Raw genomic sequence first — 27,533 nt, 5'->3', positions numbered from 1 at the left:
CGAGCACACTCGACTGTATCTTTCTGACCTGTTTTTCTATGAATTAGTATAGTATAAATGGGTTTTGTTATAGCGTAACAATATCTTGCCAATTGTAGTGTATCAGGTGACTCGATTGGATTGATCACATAAAAATTTCAAACTTCGATTATGCCTGGAGTGTTTCCCATTTCAAATTATATTTTGAACAAAACTCAAATAGTACGCTGAGTAGCCTCTATGGGAATAAAGACAGCTTCTTTTGCATTATTACCACTTTGAAAATAGAAACATTAATCTTTGTACACATACCCAAATTTATTTGTTTTTGCAGTAGGACCACGACTTCCTTCCAGCCCACCCTACCATAAGGTTACAATTTTCGAATTTTTTTTACAATTATATTTCAAAATATTTAGATTTGATTTGGAACCCCGCAAAATTCAATAAAAAACAAGTAAGAAAGCTACAATTGAGTGTGCTTGACTGTGAGATACCCGGGGGCGGAAGTGGGCGTGTGAAAAAAATCTCTGCACATTTCCATTGACCTGGAAAGTGGTCTAGTCTGAGATCGCACGAAATACAAGAATCAGAAACCGTAAGCATTTTGCTGATGAACTTTTAAGGGTGAAGCCGTCTATTTTATAATGGCCTGGTGCTTTTTTATTGTTCAAGTATTTTATTTGTCATAACTTTTTCTACTTGATGCTTTTAGTAGTGTTTCGTAGGGGTGGCGTTGATAAATAAAAACACACTTTGCGTCGAGTAGAAATTTGATATTTTTAAGTCACGTTTAATTTTTCACTTTGAAAAACACTTGTAGTGCGCACAGGGAATGAAAAACATATGATAATATAAAAAAGACACTAAAAGTGGGCAGAATGACCAACACAAGAGGAAAAGCTAGATCAGATGACAAGGTCACACGCACAATATACAAACTTTGTCACTATCGATAACAAACAATCGCGACCACACTGACAGCTGGTTTGAGTGGTCACACCTGCAATCATCTGGCATCAACATCCTCCCCCTTGCATGAGCTGCAAACGGATTTACTGTCCACATTGACCGGACCGAATCCAACCCAATGTGGAGTTCTGGACCATTGGCAAACCGTTGATGCTCGGCAGGATGCCAGGTTGGATGATGTGAGGATACACATCAGTGCCGTGCACCAAGGAGCGTCGGCGAGCGTGATCCTGCGGAACTGTTCCAAGTTCTCGCCATCGACAAGTCGGACGGGGTGCGGCGGCAAATATGGGGATCAACCTGCAGCAGCACGAAGTTGGGAACGTCCCTTTCAGCCAGAGGTGAGGCCTGCCGATGGTGGGAAGGCGAGCGGGAGCGGGGTCGTGTTGGAGTTGAAGACCGAGCGGGGTCCGGTTGCTCGCTACGGCGGGGGCGAGCGCTGTGTGCCTCTTTGAAGTGTAACACCCTACTTGTTAATAAGCACTGCTCTCAACCGCGACACCGGAAGGAGTTGATGCCAGTGGGGCGGCTCTGTTCGGCGGCTGCATGTGATGGCATACTACATGGAATGAAACAAAACAGTGATTATTATAGTAGTCTCTTTTAAATTTTCAATGACACATGGAACATGAGAGCATAGGACAGCACAAGACGACGAATAGGGAAACGAAATAGGAGGTTATTCGTCCGTCAGTCCTTCCGACTGAGAGGGGTCAGTTTTGCTGTCCTCCATCGGTAGTAGAATCAGTTTGGCGATGGATCTTCGGATAATACCCCGCGCCGTGAGCACATCTACCACTCGGACCTTTGTATCGGTACCTGGACACGTCGTCAGCATCCGTCCTAGGCGCCTAGGTTGTCTTCCTTTACGACGACCATGTCACCGATCTGAAGGTTCCGTGTAGGGGATTGCCATTTCGTCCGTTTATGTAGTTCCTTCAGGTACTCATCCTTCAAAAAGAAACAGAATTGTTGGTAAAGAGCCTTCAGTCACTGCCATCGATTTAGGATGAAGGTGGCCGGTTGGTTAATTTCTGGTTCCAACACCGAAATAAGCGGGCCACCTATGAGGAAATGGCTAGGAGTTAAGGCTAGTAGGTCCGTAGGGTCTTCGGACTTCGGAGAGATCGGCTTCGAATTCAGGCAGGCTTCGATCTTAGACAGAAGAGTGGATAACTCTAAAAACGTATACTTTGTGGTGGAGGTCGCCTTGTAAAAGAGTGCCTTAAAACTCTTTACACCGGCTTCCCGGATGTGGGGCGCCCGGCGCGTTGAAGTGCCAGGATAGGCTTTTGTGACCATGTTGTGCGATGATGCACTCCCTCGTCGCTTCTAAAAAGTCGGTGGAGATCACCTTGTCATCTCCAACGAAGGTTGTCTGAGTGCATTTACTGTGGGCACCCGCGCCGTGCTATGAAACGGGAAAATACGGCCAGGAATTTCTCCGTTCTGAGATCCGACGTCGCCTCCAAGAGGATCGTCTTCGTGCTGAAGCACCCGAAGACGCAGACATATCCTTTGGTGATGAGGCAGGCTCGTCCAGTGTAGTTTTTGACTTCAAATGGGCCAGCGAAGTTAAGTCCCGTGTGTGTAAACGGTCTCGCGTAGGATGCCCTTGGGCAGGCCCCCCATCATTTGGGTATGCAATCTCTTCTTGTAGATCATACAAATCTTCCAAGAACTGCTGGTGGATTTCATGACCTTTAGCTTTAAAATCCAAAATCTGGAGCGGATCAGACGCATGATGACTTGGTTACAACCATGTAAGGATATACCATGGGTGAACCGAACGAATAGTCGCGCAAAGGACGCGGAATATGAGAGTATAATTGGATGACTCATCATAACGCAGCAAGTGGGACGCCCACAGGCCCGTGGAATCCCCTTCCCACCGAGGAATGGATTCAAGTTTCGGATTGAACTTGAAGAAGGAACCTGCTGCTTGGACTGCGAACAGTGGTATTCCTTCGGAAACGTTTGTCGTTGAGTCATGATGACTAGTCGCTAGGACCCGTGACAGCTCATCAGCGTTGACCACGGTCGAGCCTGGAACTGCTGCTTTCCAACTTTTATCAATCAATATGAAAACGAAGGCGGAAGTGCTCTGCCAAAACCAAAGAACTTGCTCAAGAAATCAGGAGTAGGAGGTAACTTGGCGATGTTACACCTAATCCACTGCTCCAGCAGTCCCCAGAATGAGATTTGAAGATGTTGGCCATTGATCCGGTTGGAGATGGAGCCTTTCTGGTCCATGCCACCACAAAGGCTGTCTATTTGCAGGGTGGCTTGTTCAATCATGCTAAAACAATTGTTGAATCAGTATAAAAAAAAGTCTGGAAACTCTCTGCTGGAAGATTCAGGAGGAGGGCCGAAGATAACTCAGCCAACAGGAGGCCAAGAGTGACTTAACAGGAGCCACTCTTGTCTTCGCAGTGAGGAGATGCGTGGTCACTTTGTTCGAACTCTCAACGCGGCAATCTGCGATAGCACTTCCCTCTTCGTGTAGGAGTGCTGATGGGCAACTTCTGGTGGCATGAAGAAGAACTCGCCGTCGTGAGCTTGCCACCTGATGCCCAGAGTTTTCGTCATACTCGAGTTCTCGAATTCTAGGAAGTCTTCTCGGAGTAGGTGGTCCTTTGAGATGCTCTTCAGCACGCTCTTGTTGTTCGACGTCCACTTCCTTAGCCAGCGCTGTCCAGGGAAGCACACATTTCCGTAATGGTCCGGATGTCCTCTTCCTTAGTGTGTGTCCCTGCCAGGATGTCATCCATGTACATGCTGGTGGAGATGACTCGGCTTGCGAGAGGATACTGCAAGCGTATGTCTTCAGCGAGTTGCTGGAGGACTCGTAGGGCCAGGAAAGGAGCGCAGTTGACACTCAATATAACTGTGTTTAACCAGAAGTCACCCATCTCACCGTCTGACGTACGAAACAGAATTCGTTGGAACGGGTTGTGCTTTGAGTCCATAAGGACAGGAAACGCGGACAGACCCGGACAGGGTGATTTTCTTTTGAGCACAAGTCACATGATTTGCCTTTCTGAGTGACTCGGACCTCAAAAGAGTTAACTCTCTGAGAACTCTGCTGCGGACGGGATGATCCAGCGGTAGCGTTCTGTGAGTTGGAAGTTTGTTTCACGTCATCAATCGCCTCGAGTGTACGATAACGCTCGTTGAGGAACGTGCTCATGTCCTGCCATGCGGGAATCTTGGATTTGTCCACCAATTATTGCTCCCATAATGAAAGTGTAAGCTTGGATTGCTTCGATGAGCAATGAAAAACCCGGATGCAGTCTGCGAATGGACTAGAGACGGAAATGTTTGAGTGCACAAGAGCGGTCAAGCATCGCTGATTCGTGCTCTGCAGCTCCTTAATCGCTGCCCCCGACTCTTGCGAAACCGTGAAGAGTATTTTGAGCTGTCCTGTGATCAATAAGCGCTTGTTTTCAAAGCGCTCACAGAGAGCACTCCAAGCCAACGCGAAACTATCATTCGTGAGCGGAACTTGGCAATGATCTCGTTGGCCTCATCTGCAGTTTTAGAATTCGGATGGAACAGTTTCTCGACAGGAGTCAACCTTGGCTTGTTGACGTAGATGGCCGTGAAAAGATCACGGAAGATCACCAACGCAAGTAATGCCCACGGAAAGCTTCGGTGTCAACTGGAGGGAGCCGGCAGCCACTGGAATATACAGGAGGAGCGGATGCTTCACTCCTGACTGACCCGGATACTTCGGTTATTTGCTCCTTCACGCCAGCGAGACACAGGTGGCGTTGATAAATAAAAAACACACTTTGCGTCGAGTAGAAATTTGAATTTTTTAAGTCACGTGTTATTTTTTACTTTGAAAAACACTTGGGCAGGGTAACCAACACAATATACTAACTTTGTCACTATCGATAACAAACGATCGCACACTGTTAGCTGGTTTGACTGGTCACACCTGTCATCATCAACAAATAGGCAAACTCATTTGGCAGGATGACTCAAGAAATTTTTATACTTCAGTCTCGTTCGTTAAAGAATTATTTATATTGTTGGGCTGAAAAACAGAATGCAGATGTTGTGCAAATGCTTCCACTTGTTCATAATTAGACCTACACCAAGTACCATTGTTACGAATATTTATGTTTCTCTTATGTTTTTTTGCAAGAATTAGGATCTAAGTTTCTCAGATACGCAGCGCAAGTTTGACAACAGTTTTCTAAGCTCAGATGCAGCCTCATGGTATAATCTTTTGTCAGCAGGGTAGTGAGTTTTTTGCCGTTTACGCAGAAAAGCTCGACTGCATAGTCTATTTCCTCTCCTGTTTTTTAACGAAATGTTCAGGCTTACATCTGAGCCTAAATAGCTTTTAAATGTGTTAATGATTGTAAAGGCTATAATGACTTTATAGAGTTTTTCCAACAAATGAGCCATTGTGCTGTAAATAGCTATTATTGGCGAAAAATTTGAGTTAAGGCCAAAGCTTTCCATTACTCGCATGTGCGATTGAGGGATTCCAGAGAATACTACAAAATTTATCAATTCTGGAATTTTTCGACTATCAGACGGCATGTTTGTAGGCTTTCTTTCCAGTTGACAAAGTTGTTATGTTATTGTTTCGTATGCATTCGTATAACTCTGCTCCCTTTGTATTCGTCAATCGGAATCCCCACAATGGATATTTGGCATTGAAGTCGCCTCCCACAGTAAATTTTGTTCCCAGTTCTTGGAAAAAGTTTTTAAAGTCGAGTTCTTTTATTAAGACTCTTGGTGGGATCGCTGTTATTGAAACATCTGCGTGCATACATTTTATCTGAATTGTGGCAGCCTGCAAAGCGTTTTGCCTAGTACTGTCCATGATTTAAAATTTAAAGTCCTGCTTGCCAATGATTGCAGCACTCCCATTTCTGACGTCGTATCCAATAATTCTAAAAAAAAAATTTGCAAGTGAAGTTTGTTTCTGAGAAACTAGAAGAATGATGTCAATGGCATTCGTTTTTAAAAATAAAGATATTTTATTTACTTGATTGGAAGCCCATTGGAATTCCATATTCCTAAATTCAGATTTATTTGCATACCTTATTTACAAGTAACATTATGGTGTTAAGTTAATTATTGGTAAGCTGAAATTGTTTTCCTAGAAGATGTTCTATCTTTCTACTGACGTGTTTGCGATACTTTTTCCTGCAGTAACTTGAGCGTATGTTTAGTATGTTTTTAGTTTCCTGCTAACAAATGTATCTGTATTGCTTTGGAGTCTAACTTGTGAGTCTAGGCCAGTCGAGGCAATTTTTAAGCTGAATGTTATTAACTAATCTGTTAACAATCATTATTATCCGTTTTTGCCCGATTTACGGCAAAGCTCAATGTTGCAGTTTTATTTACGACTTGTTATTCAATGTTGCTTGATTTTTGGTGCGACAACAACCGTCAACAAATTGCTGTGAAGCAGTTTATTATTTTTTTTTTAGTATTTTTGGTGTATATTCGGTATATTTTTAGAAAAATACCGCAAAATATATTTCTTTTATTCAAAATGGGTAGCGGGTATCTCACAGTCGCGCTCACTAGACTGTAGCTTTCTTACTTGTTAATACTATGTTTCTAAAAGTATTCATCAGAGGTATTTTTAGTTATCAAGTTATCAATTGATTATAACGGGTGCTGGGTTAAAAGTCCAACCCGATTTATTTATTGTTTTGTAGCGTCGGATAGGCTTGTCTTTTGATTGCTTTTGGTTTTACTCTCTGCCAGCTCCAAATCGTTGTGTCGTTCATCGGCGCTCACGGTAACAACTTAGATGATGATGATTTGTTTTATTTTGAGAATCGAAAACTGTTAAAAATAGCTTATACGTGGCCAAAATAAGCATCGTTTTAGTTACTCCACTGTTTTTGCAACACCACAATAAACTGAGCCTGGCGTGTCATAAACTTGATCAAAAACTTACAAAACAAGTCATTCAAGAGCCCATGATTTGTATACATTGTTCTTTTTATAATCACTGACTTTGTTAAAATGTTTTTCTTTTATACACATATCCGTCTATTTCAGGTCAGGTAGTTTGGCTTTATTTAGATGAATTTTCTCGATGCAGTTATTCCAGTAAATTTACTATAGGATTAATCATAACGACTACAGCTACAGCTGGGTAATTTTCACTTTACAGCGCATCGACAACGACGTTCTCAGAACCTCGTCTGTGTATAATAAAGATCTTTTTACCTTCATATCCTTCTGCATCATCAGCCACTGCAAAGACGCTTGGTAATTAATTACAACATAAGAACGAATGTTTTTATTTCTTTTAAAATGGCAAGACCCTCTAATTCGGTTGCTGAATAGTTGCGTTGAATAACTGACAGCTGCTTACGGAATCGGTTGTCCATAAAATCTGGCGTCGCACATAAAATAAACTGCTTGTCAAAATTATTAATATTGGCGTTCCAGTTAGACTGTTCTGAAGAGCAATGAAAGCTTTATTGGCACCTCGATTTTTTCCCTTTAGACCCAAAAAACTGTTTTATTCAATCCGTTTATGAAAGTAGCTTTATTCAATCCGTTTAAGTAATTCCACTGGTGTCATACTCATACATATTATTATTTGCAGGTGCATAGTTCAATAAAAATAAAGAATAAAATTGCTATTTAGAGATTTATCAATACGATTAGGTAGGTTAGGTAGGACCGGCTGCCCCTACTAGGGGCGAAGCTCAGACCAGTGGAGGTCCGTAGCGGTGGAAGGTATCTTCGTCTCAGAAGTCGCGCAGTATGGAAGCTTTTTTGGCAAAAGCCAGCAGCATCCTGGGTGGTAGCCGTGAAACGTCACGAAGTTTGTTATGCCACGGCGAATCGAGATATTTCAACCGGAGTCGGGATAACGCTGGGCATTTACAAAGAAGAAGCTCAAGTGTTTCCTTAACTCCGGACTCATTACATTTCCTCCACTGATTGCTGTTCGTGATACCCAGCTTTACAGCATGGGCAGCCGACAAACAATGACTAGTTAAAATGCCGAGCATTAGCCTGCAGTCTTTCTTTGAAAGCTGCATGGCGTATTTGGTTAAGTTAGTGTTTATTGAAGCACACATGAGCCTTGCAGTTTTGCACGAGTTGGTATTACGCCAGCTGGCGTTCCACTGAAGTCTAGAGCGTACTTCAATTTTCCTGCTTAGAGATCTCACAGATATCGGTACATTGCACATGTTGCCGACGTCAAGCGCTGCCCCCTCTTTGACAAGAGGGCTACCTGTCACAAAGAAGGCGATTAACCATAATATTAAGCTTATAGTCAGGGAAGGAGGGATTGTTCAGGACTCTCCACTTTCCTATATGGGTGCATTCCAGTCGTGATGGTTAGGTCTAGCACGTTACGAGAGGTGGGACCTATGTAAGTAGATTCGTCACATCACATAAAATCAAGTACTGACTCGCTTATGTCGGGACTTCCCCAAACGCTATGGTGAGCGTTGGCGTCCGTGCCAATTATAAGTTGCTTTCTGGAGGAGTAAACCATATCCACTAATCTCCGCAGCTCTTCCGGTGGTGCGGATCCGCGTGGGCCATGTAACAGGATGCTAGCAGCATACATACATACTTCACAGCTCTTCAGCATAATGTAGTACATATTCTTTATCCTTTTATGAGTAAAAAGTTTTAATTTACATTTAGTAGTTATTAAGAGATTCAATAATAATTTTGGGAAATATTGGTTATCTGCGTCTGATGATTCTGAGCGTAGTACATACTCACTGCCTAATTTTCTAGATCCATTGAAGTCCGTAGTCCTAACCAGACGATATGAATAACATAGAGAATATTAGTATTTTCAACGACGAGTGAATATTTTAACGTGCAAACATAAATCTATATATATGTTTAAAGAGATATTTGAAAAGAATTGAATCAGTAACATTCTCTTACCAAAATTCGAGCGAAATTTCATACAGTGGCGTGCACGTCTGAGTACATGTTTGAAACTATTTGGGCCCGCATAAACAAGTTATTAGAAAATTAAATGATCTCAAAATTTTTGTGTTTATTCTTTGAATATTTATTAATAAATCCATATACAACATATAACAAAATAAACTAATTGGTCTCATTAAGAAATAAACAACAAAATAAACTCAAATGTTATGTTCATTTTGAAGACATTTCAATAAACGCTTTTTTTAATACTTATTTATTAATTACGATATTTATTCGATTTAGCATCGTTTCTACCAAATTTTGAATTAATTATTGTGGAATAGCTCGCCATTCTTGCTGGCCTCGTTGCCACATCTCGTGCTGGTTACCGATTCGAAGAGTCCCAATCATCTTTTCACTATCCACAAGTTTTCGATAGGATTGAGATTAGAACTCTGTGCTGGCCACTTTTTTCACTTAAAATGTTGTTTTGCGATCCATCATTTGAAGATTTTCGACGAGTGTTTTGGATCTCCATCTTGTTGAAATGTGATGTCACTCTCCTTACACGCACATTTTTCAAACAAATCGCACAAAATAAATAAATACATAGTCTTCATTTTTCATAAATCCAACTATTTTCTTAATTGGTCAAAAGCTCCACTAAGTAAAACACGTCCACACCATTACATTTCCTCCTCCGTGTTTGGCAGTTTCTTGTTCGTGTCGTTTCACTAACAACTCTTGAGGCTTCTTCCAACAATATTGTTTACCATCCGACTGTAATCGATTGAATTTAGAGTCATCAGCCCATACAACTATTTTCCAGTCGTCCAGTTCTCAATTTTTATGGAAGAAGCCTGAAGAGTCGCTGCAGAAACCGAGGCAACCCGTTCGTTTATGTTTGAACTTCGTCTAACAATATGGTGGAAATTGGCGTCCGTGATGGTTAGTTGCTTGTTGGAGGATCAGAACATGTTCACCACTACCATTAAATCGACAGTTTCGAGACGTAGAGATTGTAGTTGGGCGAGTTTAACCCGGCTACAGTTTTGGCCGACGCTATCTATTGTTCCTAGACCAAAGCCACGTAGGCGGTCAACCGCCACCGCTCTGCATACATTTTCCCAATAGGGTCCACTCGGTCAATGAGAGCGACGGCGAGGTGCTGCCTGCAATCAGCAACTGTTGCTGTCTATCGCTGTCGGTTTTGAGATTGTTGGTGGAATCTGATGCTCGGGGCTTACCATGCTCGGCGCTTGCTTACCATACTTGCTTGCTATACCCTTGAATTGCTAGTGCTGCACAGTGGGCGATTTGGTCTTGCTAGCAGCATTTAATTAATAAGTTATAAACTAAAATAGATGTCTTCAGTCGGTTTTTTCACTGATCAGAGAAAAATCATAGAATTTTTTTAGTTAAACAACATTTTTTTTTTAATTTAACAAATTTTGTTATTTATTTTTAATTAAAAAAAAATTTTAAATATAAAATTTTGTTTTATTTTTTAAACTTCAATCAACATATTTCATAAACAAACTTTATCTAATAAAGGCAAGAGCGTTATTCGGAATCAGAGGCATATCCAGATGCTTTATTAGAAGCAAACTCTTATCATCGTCTATAATAATTGTTTTTGTAAAAGAAATTGCAGACCCATTTGACAATGAAGTTATCAAAGGGTCGGAAGAAACTAATAAGGCATTGAAACCAACTGTGAAGCATTGCGTTTAAAAGTGTTACACTGAATACACTTGAATCCAGTAAGTTCGACTCCACGAAAGACAGGTGTACGCAAATCCGGGCTCGTTGTTAATACACTGAATTACCACCACGTTTTATGAGATACACATCATCAAAATCATATGGTGTGTTTGTTCGTTCACAGCTGATGATCAGCTGATCGTAGAGGTTTTAAAAAGCTTCGATAAATCTAATCATAGCATCTGTTATCGACTTGTGAAAAAATATCAACTCTTTTTTAAATTTGAAAATTTGTATTAAATGCCGTTAGCGAGGCCAAATCGCCGTTGGCGAGGCCAAGTCTTGGTCCGAGTCGGCTAAGACCACGGCATCCATGCGCATGGACCTCGAATTGTTATTCGAGACAGTATTGTTGCAACTGATGTGGACTTGACCCGCCGCAGGATATTTCCCCCAGTGCTCGCCGGACAGATGGACACGGCTATATCGTCTCGACTTTTGACACTGATCAAGAATTTGTATAATTTATGGGGTCTTCTTCTACCTGTTACATATATTTCCTGAAGGCACAAAGTTATAATACCCTTATATCCAATGGGTAGCAGTTCAAGCATATATGTATGTACATATACTTAATGGGGTCAGAGATGCCCCCTTATGTCTGTTAATTACATCTACTAATTAATATCTCAAAAAATTATTTTTAGAATAAAGACGAAAGCAATAATTTGATGATGCTACCTATGGAAGCTACAGAAACGATTGAAACAAGTGATGGTAATGATGAAATTCGACGAAGAAAGCGTTCTCTCGACGAGGATATTGCCAAATTACGCGACGTAAGTATATTTCATAAATAAGTATAAGTACATAATTTGCGCGTCTGCCAATATAAATATGTTGAGTTTTCTATGCCCAACTTAAAAAAGAAACAAATAAGCTACATATTATTCCCTAATTAAATCAAAGTAATATAAGTTAAATTTTGCCCAGTTCCGTACCTTGCACTATGGGGCATTTGACCACTTTAGTATCTTGCATTTAGGCGTTTTTTAAAAGTGTACCAATTAGAAAAATTTTATGAATATTGTATTAACAAAACATCAAACTGTTATGGCTCATACTTAAAATATTAAAATTTAACAGTTCTTTTGTGTGTTGTTCATATTGGGGTGTTTATTTGCGCATTTTGTCATTTTATTAATGCTTCTTTAAGGTGCATTTTGAGGAACAATTTTCAACATTGGAAAGGATTTTGAATATATCAATAGTTGAGCTCAGAGAAGCAGGGTCCAGTGAATTGAGCTAATCAAAAACAAGTAAGAAACTGTGAGATACCCGCTACCCACTTTTAATAAAGGGAAAATATTGCGGTATCATTTTCAAAATATACCGAAAGTACTTAAAAATATACCAAATGGTATGTTTGGTATATCGATATAGTACACCATTCAAAATATACCATAGACAGCACAATATCAGATTATCGGCCAAAGCAACTCAGACCCCTAGTAAGTAGGCGTTTTTGCCCATACAAAAGTATTTCTTTAATAACTTCCACAATTTTTATCTGATCGCAACCAAATTTTCAGGAATCATAATTACTATAGTAATTATTGTATATACCAAAATTCGAAACTCTAGCTTTAAAATTAGTCTTGTTATTCGATTTTTTTGATTTGCGGGTGCGGAAGTGGACGTGGCAAAAATTTGAAACAAACTTGATCTGCGTGCAAACATAACAAATGCTGTCGAAAAAAATTATAGCTCTATCTCTTATAGTTTCTGAGATCCAGTGTTTCATACGGACAGACACACAGACGGACATGGCTATATCGTCTCGGCTGTTGACGCTGATCAAGAATATACATATATACTTTATAGGGTCGGAGATGCCTCCTTCTACCTGTTACATACATACATTTCCTGCCGGCACAAAGTTATAATACCCTTCTACTCTATGGGTAGCGGGTATAAAAATTGGTGCCTATTGCTTTAAATCGTTTGCCCAGGGAAAATTTTTTTTTGCCCACCCTTAGTTTCAAAATTATGAAAAAATTTTTATTTTTAAAAATTCAAAAATTTTTTTTTTCAAATTTTTTTTTACGGAAATCGCTTTAAAATCGTTTGCCCATGTTAGCCCATCTTTTAGTTTTTCGAAAAAATTTTCGTTTTCGAAATTTTGAGTTTTGAAAAATTTTGACATTTTTTTGGCATGAATGACTCAAACTCGATCGCCCACACCTCGAAATTATGGAAACTAAAACTCTACAACGGTAGCCTCAAGTGTTTTCAAGTCTGTCCATATCTCAGAATTTCAAAATTTTGAAAAATATGAAGGTTTTCAACTTTTTTGATTGCCCATACAAATTCATCGTTTGCCCAAGTTTCAAAGTCTCAAATTTTTGCCAAATTTCAATATTTTTCAAATTTTTTTTACTTTTTCAGACTGCCCATTCGCTATTTTTGTTTGCCCACCCTTTAGAATTTCAAAATTTTGCCGAATTCCAAAAATTTTCATACTTTTTTGATTTCAGCCTGTTGCCCATACAAATTCATCGTTTCCCCAAGTTTCAAAGTCACAAATTTTTGCCAAATTTCAAAATTTTTCAAATTTTTTTGACTTTTTCAGACTGCCCATTCGCTATTTTCGTTTGCCCACACTTTAGAATTTCAAAATTTTGCTTTATTTAAAAAAATTTCATACTTTTTTGATTTCAGCCTGTTGCCCATACAAATTCATCGTTTGCCCAAGTTTCAAAGTCTCAAATTTTTGCCAAATTTCAAAATTTTTCAAATTTTTTTGACTTTTTCAGACTGCCCATTCGCTATTTTCGTTTGCCCACCCTTTAGAATTTCAAAATTTTGCCGAATTCCAAAAATGTTCATACTTTTTTGATTTCAGCCTGTTGCCCAAACAAATTCATCGTTTGCCCAAGTTTCAAAGTCTCAAATTTTTGCCAAATTTCAAAATTTTTCAAATTTTTTTTACTTTTTCAGACTGCCCATTCGCTATTTTCGTTTGCCCACCCTTTAGAATTTCAAAATTTTGACGAATTCCAAAAATGTTCATACTTTTTTGATTTCAGCCTGTTGCCCATATAAATTCATCGTTTGCCCAAGTTTCAAAGTCTCAAAATTTTGCCAAATTTCAAAATTTTTCAAATATTTTTTGACTTTTTCAGACTGCCCATTCGCTATTTTCGTTTGCCCACCCCTTAGAATTTCAAAATTTTGCCGAATTCCAAAAATTTTCATACTTTTTTGATTTCAGCCTGTTGCCCAAACAAATTCATCGTTTGCCCAAGTTTCAAAGTCTCACATTTTTGCCAAATTTCAATATTTTGAAATCAAAACCGTATGAAAATTTTTGGAATTCGGCAAAATTTTGAAATTCTAAAGGGTGGGCAAACGAAAATAGCGAATGGGCAATCTGAAAAAGTCCAACAAATTTGAAAAATTTTGAAATTTGGCAAAATTTTGTGACTTTGAAATGAATTTGTATGGGTAATCAAAAAAGTTGAAAACTTTCATATTTTTCAATATTTTGAGATTCTGAGATATGGGCGGACTTGAAAAAACTTGAGGCTACCGTTGTAGAGTTTTAGTTTTCATAATTTCGTGGTGTGGGCGATCGATTTTGAGTCATTCGTGCCGAAAAAATGTCAAAATTTTTAAAATTTCAAAATTTCGAAAACGAAATTTTTTTTCGAAAAACTAAAAGATGGGCAAACATGGGCAAACGATTTTAAAGCGATTTCCTCTAAAAAATTTTGAAAAAAAAATTTTTGAATTTTCGAAAAAAAACATTTTTTCATAATTTTGAAATTAAGGGTGGGCAAAAAAAATTTTTCCTGGGCAAACGATTTAAAGAAATGGGCACCAATTTTTTTTTTGGATATCTCAAATCACTGGACCCAGCTTCTCTGAGCTCAATAGTTGTCTTATTCTGCGTTTTTCCGCACAATTGGCGCAATTTGCATTTTCTTCAGAGAACCTCCCGTTTTCGAACACTGATTTGTGCTCTGCAGAGCTCTATAGGAAATAGAAAAAAGGGCCGTATGGAGCAATGTTTTGTAAATAACTTCCAAGTTTTTGATTCGATCGACACAAAATTTGCAGGGGTAATTTGCATCCGGGTTAGGAATTAATATGTCTTGTATACATTGTCTACAGCGTTCGCTCCCATTTCGCAATATTTGTAGCGCCGATGACGTTTGCAATGTGACTGCTGATGCACTTGCCCGCTACCGCAATGCACTGTGGCAGCAATTTAATGCTTAGCCAACAGTCAGTGCGGAGAAGGAGGGCGGTAGCAAGATCTGAGTGAGCCTTGGCCGGCTCAATCGTCGTCACGTCTGTGGTGATGTCACGGGCCCTTGGAATTCCTTTGGTGGAAGTTAGCTTGTTACCATCCTAAAATTCTTCCTTGAGGTCGTGCATTATCCTGATGTCCTGATGCAGATGTCATATCTGCGTCCTTGGATACTTGATGAGGCATTGTATTTTGTTCAAGTCAACAACCCTGTCGAAAGGGAATTTCTTCAAGATAAGGGTTCCCGTGGTTTGAGCCAAAGCCGTGCTTGTTGTATTGGGGCGGCAATAAGAGCTATTATATCCGCTAACCATAGGGTAGAATGGTGTTATAACTTTGTGCCGGCAGGAAATGAATGTAAATGGCAGTGTTTAAAAAACTGCAGCAAGTTTCATTTCATGTGATTTTGCTTCTGCTTCTGCTTCTGCTTCTGCTTCTGAAAAAATCAGAAGTCGCAGTCGAAGCAAAAGCAGAAAACGATCGCCGACGAAAAGCGAATCAGCAGCAGCAGACGCCGTGTAAAAAATTTTGATTTTGCTTTCGCGAAGCAACGCAAGTCGAAGCAGCAGCGACTGCTCGACTTCTGCAAGTCGCCAGCAGCAGCAGTCGCCGTTTGAAAATTTTTGATTTTTCTTTGCTGCTGCTTTCGATTCTGCAAGACGCTACATGTCACAGTCGCGACTGCTGTCGAGATTTACTTTGCTGCTTATGCTGTTTTTCGCTCCACCTGTATTCTGATAAATTAAACAATTTGGCAATTTGATTCTTTTTTAATTCATTTTTTTCATAAAATATTATTATTCATTATATATGTACATCATTATTCAAAATAAAGTTTCCAAATCTTCGTCATCTTGAAAAAGAGATAAGCTGTCAATCGCTGAGTCCAGAAAGCTTGGATTCAATTTGACCAGCAGTATATTCTCAAGTACTTCCTGACTTAGTCGATTTCGGTAATCAGTAAGTACAAGTCTTAACGTCGAAAATGCTCGTTCAATCGTCACCTGTTAGAAAACATTTGTATTTATGAATCTGTGAACATTAATTTATTAAAATATTTGTATATATGTATGTATGTACCTGAGTTGGTGGAACAGCAAAGCAAACATTACTTAGTGCATATAGCTCTTGGTCAGTGCACTGCTTTCCTTTCCAAAATGTGAGAACGTCTGCATCGATTCTTTGGAAAGGAAGTTGAAGATTCTCAATCTTTGATTAGACGTCGAATGTACTACTGACTTCCGTTTGGATCCCTTGCTCTAAGTACGCGTTTAATAATTCATCTTCTTCATCAAAAAAATGGTTCACAGATTGTTGTGAGCCCGAATTTGGTGTTGAGCATAACTGTCCACTAGAATTTATGTCATTTATTCTGTCCCATATTGATTTTAAATGATTCACTGCATCATTTTTTTGTTGTGGTGTTAGTGTATGCTGGAAACGAGGATCCAAAAACAAACACGAAATAAGATAATTATTATTTAATAATATTTTAGATCGCCTTTCAATAGAGCTCAAAATCTTTTCGCCAATAGTTCTTGTCATATCGTGTGTCATTTACAATTTTTTCAGTGCAAATTTTTAATTTAAGCCATTGGGCGTAAAAATTTCTATAATGCAGTTGCTCTTCTTGAAATTTTTTTATTGTTTTCTGCAATGGACTGAAAACTAAGCAATAGTTTTCAATAAAATCCCACAACGATGCATCCACTTCAAAATTGTCTTCTTCGATTTTTTTTTCAGTTGACTCAATTTCCGTTAATTCATCTTTGGCCACTAACAAATCCTTTAGCATCGTGTAGGTGGATCCCCATCTGGTCGGACAATCTAGTTGCGGCATTTTTAGCTGTTTTAGCTCGAATATTTCGCGAAATCCATTTGAAGTTTTTCTTATAAATTTCATCATGTTGCGACAGTTAAATAGGTATTTTAACATATCCGGCGATTTGGTGACATCGAGAGCAACCAGTTGAGCTGTATGTGCAGCACAACGGCAAACTTGAATATTTCCTATTAACAAATTTGGCACTTTTTCGATATTTTCAATTATTTTTAAATATTCATCGTTTGAACAATACTGGTCGTCCTCGGCAAGATTTTCATCAAAAACAAATGATAATATATTTGTTGTCTTAAGCATGTTGGCACCATTGTCGGATGTAATTGACACTATTTGGCTTAAGTTTATATTATATTTGCTCAGGACTTTAAGCACTTCAGCGGCGAGATTTTTGGCTGTGCTCGATCCAACACCTTTAAGCTCTACCATGCCTAATATAAGGGATTTTATTTGAGCTGATCCAATATATTGAGCACTTATGCCAAAAATGTTTCTTGTCAGCCGCGTGGCACTGTCTATTTTTAGAGACAATAATTTATTTGCCACTTCAGTGGTTATATGCGCTTTTATGTTGTTTGCCACTGTTTGCAAAGTTTTTTTGCAGTTTGATGCATTTAACGTAATTTTTTTCCGTCAGCGGCTTTGAGTCCATCACAAATTGGGTCAAGAATATTTCGCATATTTTCGGAATTTAAGACATTGAAAGGAATGCTGTCTTCTGTCACCAATCCAATATATGACCTCAGCAGTTGTTTTTTATTCACTTCAATTTTTATTTTTTTTTTTCTAATAGTTTTTTTTAATTTCATGGAGGAATTTGACGACGACGAAGTTTCTAACTGCTCAACACTTGCAGCATTTAAATTTATTTTGTGTAAATTAAGTAAATGTGTTTTTAAATTTGAAAGTCTATTATTTTTGAGTTTATTTTTACATGTTTTACATATAGCTATGCCTTCATCAACGTTATTTTCAAAATACATCCAAATATTACTTTGCGCCATAGTTAAACAATTAAGCTCCTGTATCGATCTTGCTTCAATTGACACTGATGCACAAGAATCAAGAATCAAACAGTTTAAGCAGAAAAATTCAGACGCGACAGTAGTTTCGACAGTAGTCGCGACTGTGACATGTAGCGACTTGCAGAATCGAAAGCAGCAGCAAAGAAAAATAAAAAATTTTCAAACGGCGACTGCTGCTGCTGGCGACTTGCAGAAGTCGAGCAGTCGCTGCTGCTTCGACTTGCAGAAGTCGAGCAGTCGCTGCTGCTTCGACTTGCGTTGCTTCGCGAAAGCAGCAGCAAAGCAAAATCAAAATTTTTTACACGGCGTCTGCTGCTGCTGATTCGCTTTTCGTCGGCGATCGTTTTCTGCTTTTGCTTCGACTGCGACTTCTGATTTTTTCAGAAGCAGAAGCAGAAGAAACTGTTCATTCTCGGAAGTCGCTCGCAGTCGAAGCAGTGAAAAGCAAAAATATTTCGACTTCTGCTACTTCGACTGCAGTTTTTTAAACACTGGTAAATGGCATAAAGAGGCATCTTCGACCCTATAAAGTTAATATTATATATTCTTGATCAGCGTCAACAGCCGAGTCGAGCAGTGCCCGTATAAGCACCTAGACCCAGAGACTATAAGATATAGAGCTTTTCGACTGTTTGGCATATTTTTAAAAGTATTTTTGTGGTATATTTTCAAAATAATACCGCAAGATTTTACTTTTATTCAAAATGGCTAGCGTGTGTCTCACAGTCGAACACAGTCGACTGTAGCTTTCATATTTGTAATGATAGGTGCGGATAGTATTAGATAAATATAGTGTATTTCAATGTATTTATCTTATATTAAAAATGTGTACTTGTTTATAATCTATTTAATGTGTGCAATGTGTATAATTTTTTTTGTGTGAAAGTTTGAGGGCGAAATCGTTTTACTGCTTTCTATGTCAAGCCGATTTGTCTAATATCAGAATTATGGAAAATCTTGCACGATATTGTCTTTATAGTCATATTCCTATATTCTTGTACCTACGGTTCTTAGCCGCGGATTCATTGCTTGGACTTGTTTGTTGAAGATTTTCTTCCATTGCTGTTAGCTGCACTCTCTGCTGAACTCTCTCTTTACAACTGATGTATATCTTTTTCACCCAATTGAACATATCGATGTTTAATATTTCGCATGAATAGTTAGGTATCGGAATTGGTCCTAACACACTTGGTTTGAGTGTCGATAGTATTTGAATGTTTTGCAACATTTGGAAGATGACACCTGTGTCAGTGTAGATTTCGAATTGGGCCTCTATAAGCCCTAGGGCCTAGCTCTAGGCAAATAGTTTAAGTTAAGTTAAGTTTCTTCCGTTGTGCACTACGAGTAATTTCGTATAGTCATGATTAAAGCCCATCCCTCAAACAATTTAGTAGAGATGAAAAATCGTTATTCACCTTCAATAGAATTCGTCCTGAGTCAATCTACTGAGTTAATGCTCTAAGGTCCGAAGGTCTCTTTTGTCGGCGTCGTGCAGAGCTAAGCTTTTGACCTCTGGCCAATCGTCGACTTTCAGCTCGTATGTCGCTAAAACTAAATCATCGCTTTTTTAGTTCATTTTTACTGTTGGTACGATTTAAAGTGACGACTTGCTTCTTTGCGGGATCGCGGGCCGCCTACTCACCTTTTAATGTCGTTACACTAGCGCTAACGTTTTTAGTGAATTCCTTGATTTTCGTCATTGCGATTAACCCGAGCTCAATTATACTTTTCAGGTTTGACTTACAATAGACAACGATATAAAAAGTTTTGTTCACCTGTGGTATAGGGGTAGTGTGATTAGCTAGTGTTGAGATTAGAGTGGCTCTTTATTGGTTTTGTGTTGTTGTAGATCCTAACTGGAAGTAGGATCGCAACTCTAGCATTAAAATTACGCTTTTTATTCGAGTTTACTAAACATATATGGGCATTTCCACGGGTCGCGAACGTACATTCGCACGTTAAATTAAAAAAAAATTGAAAACGAAAGTTTCCTGAAACTTTTTATGCTTTTCGATAGCATTTGTTTAGCTCTTTGATTAGTGTAAATTTTGGATCTTATCGAGATTTAATTTTCATAATATTGGCAAAAAACATGCGGTCGCATGTAATAAGTAATAAGTAATAAGTAATAAGTACAATAATAAGTAATAAGTAATAAGTCATAAGTAATAAGTAATAAGTAATAAATAATAAGTAATAAGTACAATAATAAGTAATAAGTAATAAGTAATAAGTAATAAGTAATAAGTAATAAGTAATAAGTAATAAGTAATAAGTAATAAGTAATAAATAATAAGTAATAAGTACAATAATAAGTAATAAGTACAATAATAAGTAATAAGTAATAAGTAATAAGTAATAAGTAATAAGTAATAAGTAATAAGTAATAAGTAATAAGTAATAAATAATAAGTAATAAGTACAATAATAAGTAATAAGTACAATAATAAGTAATAAGTAATAAGTAATAAGTAATAAGTAATAAGTAATAAGTAATAAGTAATAAGTAATAAGTAATAAGTAATAAGTAATAAGTAATAAGTAATAAGTAATAAGTAATAAGTAATAAGTAATAAGTAATAAGTAATAAGTAATAAGTAATAAGTAATAAGTAATAAGTAATAAGTAATAAGTAGTAAGTAATAAGTAATAAGTAATAATAATAAGGAAGTTGCGAAGTAATTCCACTGAATTGATTTACACCCGAGGTTGGTCCTTAAATCGGCTAAGCTCCAAAAATTTGTTTTTAAATTGGCAGCTACTTCCGTCCGAAAATAGCATAATTTTTTTTAAATTGCCATGTTGGTCTTTAATTTATTCAACAATTGTATTAATCAAAATGTACATATCTATTTTGCTGTGACTTAAGCTATCGCTTATTACTGCAAACGAAATAAGTTTTCACACAATCAAGCGACGCAATTAAAAATAAATACTTGCTTGTAGATAAAGTGCGTACTTTGAACTTCGTTTTGACACAGTAGCCTATGATTTTCCGCGAAATCCATTTGTATGGTGAGTTCACCAGGCTTGATGTTTTTTCTAGTGGATTCAAAATAATTTTGCTGATTTCGTCATACGGAAAAGTGTGTTTTTAAAAGTGGCAGCTGAACTTCTTATTCATGGAATAAATCTGAAAGCGGAGCAACAGAATACGTCAGCGTTATTCTGTTCTTCAAATTTTCTCTAGTGCACTGCAGTGCCATTTCACGATTTTATCCAATTTTTTCATTTATTGTAATGGAACAAATAGATTTTACATCTGTTTCACAATTATCGCATGTGTTGGTCATACACATTTCGCTCTTAATATTGCAACAAGTTAATTCCAAAAAACTTTCGAACGTTTTGGGAAGAATCTTGATAACTGTTGCACAAGCATTCATTAGAAAATTAAAGTTGGCATGATAGACACATACACATACATTTTAGTCGAAAGTTGGACATGTTTAGGTCGATTTTCGAGAAATGTTGTCCGGCTTTCACGTTCTTCGATTAACTCCTTTTTGTACGTTTCGTAGGCTTCTGCTACGATTACCAACCTAAAACTCTTAGCAACTATTTCTCCATCAACAATGATAGTGCCCTTCTTGGCTGGCTTGGTAATAAAATGTCCTTTTTTCCCAATCCAAGTTAACCTTTTTAGCATTGTTGTTATTCACATTTTTTGGCTTTTCATACTTATTATATTAAACAATGGTTTAATAATCTCAATTTTTTTATTGAATCGGTTGGCAATGCTCGTTCAGCTTTTCTTATAGCCTTTCCCATAGTTTGTTAACAATGATACTCTTTCAGCTCTTCCTTGTTTTCAGCTTCTCTTTTCTTCTTTTCTCTATAATCTTTTAGCCCTTTACGTTCCTTTTCTTGCTGTTTTCTTCGGTCTAAGAACAATTTTTGTTGTTTGTCAATGTTAAGCGGCGTTTTCTCATTCTCTCAACTGCTTTTTCATGCTTTCATGCAACTTCTGTGGATAGTTTTTAACTTTATTAATATATCGGGTACGCTTTTCACTTGTTTTATCCAACTAAGAATTTGTAAATGCTTACGCTCGTTACTTTAAAAATAAATATAAAAAGATTGGTTAACGTAACCCCAACGATTTTTATACCCGCTACCCATAGGGTAGAAGGGTATTATAACTTTGTGCCGGCAGGAAATGTATGTAACAGGTAGAAGGAGGCATCTCCGACCCTATAAAGTATATGTCGGCGGCAAGGGTATGTCGGTCGGCGACAAGGGTATGTTATCCATCTTGATGCTTTTATTGATTTACGCAGCTGCACAGTGAGTTCCGTTTGGTTCGAATACCCAAGCTCAACTGACTATTGCATACGCACTCACGTCATAAACTCACTCAAGTCGAGCGTATACAGCCATCTCTGTCTTACTCAAGACTCTTGGTATCTTACCATCGAACCTCACTCAGCAGCAGAGCGTCTCTGCCTCTGCTGCCGTGCTTTCGCTCAATATCAACGAGTCAAGCAGAAGCAGGGAATTCCCCGAATTCCCAAATTACCAGAATGCTTCATTTACTGGGAATCACACTGCGACACGGCCTTCCTGACCTATCACACGTCCTCGTGTGTTTAGTTATTCAATACCACGAGACTCAATTTCACTTTAAACTTTTCTTTATTTTTAAACAGATATTTTTATTTCATGTATTGGACAAAAGCTTTCAAAATAAAAATCACTTATATAAATATCAAATCATCTGTATTCATTAAATTTCTTCAATTAAACATAATCTTATTAATTCATTTAGTTATTCTTTAATAACATTATTCTCTTTTGTAAAATAAAACATTTGTGCATTTCCTTTGTCACATTTTAAAAATTGTGTAATTCCTGTAACACATCTTACAATATAACATTAGTGTAGTTCCTTTAACACTTTTTAACATTTGTGTAGTTCCTTTAACACATTACAATAACATTAGTGTAGTTCTTTAACACTTTTTTTTTTTTATTTATGATTCTCTTTCTTAATTGTCAGACGCATCTTCCATCGTGCCGTCTCTATCTTCGCGTATTAGCTCATTATTCGGCAAAGCTCTTAAGAATTCATGGGAGTTTTTGTAAGTTCGCTTACTTGTTAAGGACTTTAACAGATATCTATCTCCATCTAGTATTTTGACAATCTCAAACGGCCCTTTAAATTTAGGGTCAAGCTTAGTTTGATGACGCTCCTCATTCTTAATCAATACGTGATCGCCTAAACTATGTTTAATAATTTTCCCCTTATTACTATCAAACCTGCGCTTATCATATCGTGCACCGTCTTCCATATTTTGTTTGGCTTGTTTTCTTAGATTTTCTCTGTCTATTTTGTCATCAACTTTTTCATCTATTGGTAGTAAGCCAAAAAGGTCTAGCTTCCTTACCAATTAACAATTCTAATGGGCTAAACTTAGTTACTCTATTCGCCGTACAATTCATTGCCAATTGCACCTCGGCCAACGCATCCTGCCACGATCTCTGACCGGTTTCCACAGCCGTCAACATACTTTTGTGTGTACTCATTACTCGCTCAACCTGACCATTGGCCCTACTCGCACCGGTGGCAATTAAATGCAAATTTATTTTTTGAGAGGAACAAAACTCACGAAAATCTGAACTTGCAAAACAACGACCTTGATCCGCTATAATTCGGGTAGGTAAGCCAAATAAGGAAACAACTGATCTTACGGCCTTAACACAACTTTCCGTATCTATTTTCAAAGTGTGGTAAAAATAAACAAATTTTGTAAATGCGTCTATTAAGACAATAACGTATTCTTTTAAGTCATTTTTTTACCACTCAATTTTCCTGTTATGTCAATATGTACCGTGTGCCACGGTATATCTATTTTGGGAATAGAATGTAACTCTGCCTGCACTTTACCTACGGGTGGCATCGATAGTTTACAATTGATACAGTTTTCTACGAACCGACGCACATATTTTGACATGTTTTCAAACCAATAATAGCTATAAACCTTATCTAATGTCTTTTCCCATCCCAAATGCATTATTGATTCGTGGACATGATTGATAATTGCCCATCTAAATGACCTTGAAATTACCGGTAGACATTTAGTTTTACCATTTCGCTGTATTTTCCTATGCAAAATACATTTTCGTAATTCATAGGTTTTATCTAAATTATCTGGTAATTCATTATTTCTTAATTTAGTTGATATATCTAAAATCTCACTATCACGCTGTTGCTCCGAAATTAACCAGTTGTCGGTTACCTACCTCAGTCAAATTTATTCGTTTCTCAGGTATTTTATTCTGAACACTATTTTCCTCAGGTATTTTATTTTGATCATTATTTTTCTCAGGCACTGGATTCCGAGATAGACAATCTACGTGCGCCATTCGTTCACCCTTTCTGTACTCTAAGTCAAAGTCAAACGATTGCAAAAATGCCCACCACCTACATATGTACCCTCGGCGTTAAGTCGAGTTTTGTGCGACTAGCCTTCAAAGAATTGCAGTCTGTATATACGACAAATTTACGTCCCTGCAAGTAATGGCGGAAATGTCGGATACCGTTAACTACCGCTAGCGTCTCTAATTCATAAGAATGATATTTAGGCTCGGCAGGAGACGTGCATTTACTAAAATACTCAACGACATGGGGGGGTTTGTTATCAATTTTGTGCAATAGTATAGCTCCATAGCCAATTGAACTGGCGTCAGTGTGCAACTCAATTGCGTATTGCGGGTCGAATATGATCAAAACGGGTGCCTGTGTCAACACAGATATGATTTTAACTCGTATTTGCTCGTGGTCTTGTTGCCAAGCGAAAGTTGCAATTTTCTTTGACGTTAGGTGATACAAAGGCTTAAGCGTCTCCGAACGAACTGTCTGAAATATGAGGCCAATCCAATAAATTGTCGTAACTGCGACACAGATTGTGGAGGCGGTAAATCAATCAATGCTTTTATCTGGCGTGCGTTTGGCCTAATTTCCCCGTTGCTTATTTCGAACCCCAGATACTCTATACGAGTTTTAAGAAAGGAGTACTTAGTAACATTAAACGAAAATCCGGCATTACTTAATGTTTCGAGTACAGTATGCAACCGTTCCAACGCCTCTTCTTTGGTTTCGACTATAACAAACACATCATCAATATGTGTTTGCTAGAGTTCCTAATGCTTATTATGGCCCTCTGGAACACAGAAGGTGCATTTTTCAAGCCAAAAGGCATGGTCAAAAACTCGTACTGCCCTTCTGGCGTTACAAACGCGGTTCGCTCTATTGAATTTTCATGTACTGGAATTTGATAGAAACCACTGCCCATATCTAAGCACGAGAAATATTTGGCACCGCGAAGAATGGCAATCTGGTCTGCGATAAGAGGCAACGGATACCTATCAGCAACGGTATTCTCATTTAATATCCTATAGTCCACACAAAGACGATTAGTGCCGTTTTTCTTCTTTAACAACATTTGCTTTCAATAATTCATCAATTTTACAGCGCACATGTTTTTTTTCTTCCTCGCTTAGCCTGTAAGGACGTCGTTGTACTGTCTTTAGTGGATCTATTAAATTAATTTCTAACTGCCCTGTCGAGACTCGAGTTTTTTGGAATACCGCTGATAAACCAATCAGAGTAACACTTTAGGATATTTGTTAAGAGCATTTTATCGGATTCGACTAAATCAATGTCAGCATTTATAATATCTCTGTAATCAGTTACAGTCAAAACATCTTCCCTTTTCGTTTTATAAATTTTGGAAATTGTCGGCGTCTATTGTTACTCCAAAGCCCTGGCTAAGGATTTCTCGACCAACCAACACATCGTATTTCAGATACTTATCCATAATTACGTGTAACAAAATTTAAAAGCAGTATTGTTCAATATTCATATTACATAATACTTGCTGAGTACTACAAATGGCATCATTACTTATACCGTTAAGTTTTACAATGTTATTTATTCTTTTTCCCTTAAATTTATCCACGGCGGATTTTGCCTTTGCTCTGGCCCTTCTCCAAGCGAGCACGACATTCGGTGTATTTATGGCCAGCCTTTCCACAATAATTGCATTTCATCGGTGTCGGAAACTTGAACTTCTTGCGCTCCGAGCCTGTTGAATCGTCGTCCATACTGCGCTTTTTGAAAGAGTGCGCGTGTAACTGCTGTTGTAGCGAGTTTCACGTTGTTTGTAAAAACCCAGCGCGTCAACTTGTTGTCTATTTGCGCCATGTGAGCCAGAGTCACGGAAACCGCTATTTCTTCCAAATCCTTGGCTTTCCATTTTGACATAAGTAGCGTCACAATACGGCTGCCGTATTCAGCGCAGCCCTCATCCGGCTTTGGTCGACCATTCAGAACATTTAATAGCATGGCGGCAGAAGTCTCAATTCCAATAAAGCGTTGTATAAACAGCTCCTTGAACTGCGCCCAAGTGATGCCGGCAAAGCAAATTTGGGAAAGCCACTGCGCAGCCTTCTAGTGCCTTTTTCTTAGGGCGATCACCAGGTTGCTACCCTCGAGCACGTTAACCGCAAAAATTAGATCAACTGTTGAACACCAAGAGGAAGCATCCGCTCCAGCGATGTCAGGATTGAATTTTGGAAAAGTCACATATGACGCTTTTCCATTCGGCTGGCGCTGCCCTTGGTGTCTGCATGTTTTTGATGATTTCCAGTAGGTTGCGGTTTTGTAGCTCCAATGCTGACAAATACGGATCGGTGGCATGAGCAGTAGGCAAAGCAGATCCCACTTATGATGTCGGCGGCAAGGGTATGTCGGTCGGCGACAAGGGTATGTTATCCATCTTGATGCTTTTATTGATTTACGCAGCTGCACAGCGAGTTCCGTTTGGTTCGAATACCCAAGCTCAACTGACTATTGCATACGCGCTCACGTCATAAACTCACTCAAGTCGAGCGTATACAGCCATCTCTGTCTTACTCAAGACTCTTGGTATCTTACCATCGAACCTCACTCAGCAGCAGAGCGTCTCTGCCTCTGCTGCCGTGCTTTCGCTCAATATCAACGAGTCAAGCAGAAGCAGGGAATTCCCCGAATTCCCAAATTACCAGAATGCTACATTTACTGGGAATCACACTGCGACATATATATATTCTTGATCAGCGTCAACAGCCGAGACGATATAGCCATGTCCGTCTGTGTGTCTGTGCGTATGAAACACTGGATCTCAGAGACTATAGGCTTGTTATTCGATTTTTTTGATTTGCGGGGGCGGAAGGGGGCGTGGTAAAAATTTGAAACAAACTTGATCTGCGTGCAAACATAACAAATGCTGCCGAAAAAAAATTATAGCTCTATCTCTTATAGTCTCTGAGATCTAGGTGTTCATACGGACAGACACACAGACGGACAGACAGACAGACGGACATGGCTAGATCGTCTCGGCTGTTGACGCTGATCAAGAATATATATACTTTATAGGGTCGGAGATGCCTCCTTCTACCTGTTACATACATTTCCTGCCGGCACAAAGTTATAATACCCTTCTTCCCTATGGGTAGCGGGTATACAAAGTATGAAAATTTTTGGAATTCGGCAAAATTTTGAAATTCTAAAGGGTGGGCAACGAAAATAGCGAATGGGCAGTCTGAAAAAGTAAAAAAAAATTGAAAAATTTTGAAATTTGGCAAAAATTTGTGACTTTGAAACTTGGGCAAACGATGAATTTGTATGGGCAATCAAAAAAGTTGAAAACTTTCATATTTTTCAAAATTTTGAGATTCTGGGATATGGGCGGACTTGAAAAAACTTAAGGCTACCGTTGTAGAGTTTTAATTTTCATAATTTCGTGGTGTGGGCGATCGAT

The 27,533-nt window shown here is 38.3% G+C and overlaps 1 protein-coding gene across 1 annotated transcript in view; it reads left to right on the top strand.

Moving 5' to 3' along the window:
- Positions 1–27,533, top strand: part of LOC132787723 (uncharacterized) — a 78,857-nt gene that overhangs the window by 30,050 nt on the left and 21,274 nt on the right. Inside the window, exon 6 of the mRNA XM_060795002.1 lies at positions 11,259–11,390. Coding sequence (XP_060650985.1) covers positions 11,259–11,390 — 132 coding nt within the window. The remainder of the gene's footprint in view (positions 1–11,258; positions 11,391–27,533) is intronic.

The sequence above is a fragment of the Drosophila nasuta genome, chromosome 2R, assembly GCF_023558535.2.
Source record: "Drosophila nasuta strain 15112-1781.00 chromosome 2R, ASM2355853v1, whole genome shotgun sequence".
NCBI lineage: Eukaryota > Metazoa > Arthropoda > Insecta > Diptera > Drosophilidae > Drosophila > Drosophila nasuta.
Note: the sequence above shows the minus strand (reverse complement) of the source record. Positions and strands in the feature narration are given on the sequence as shown.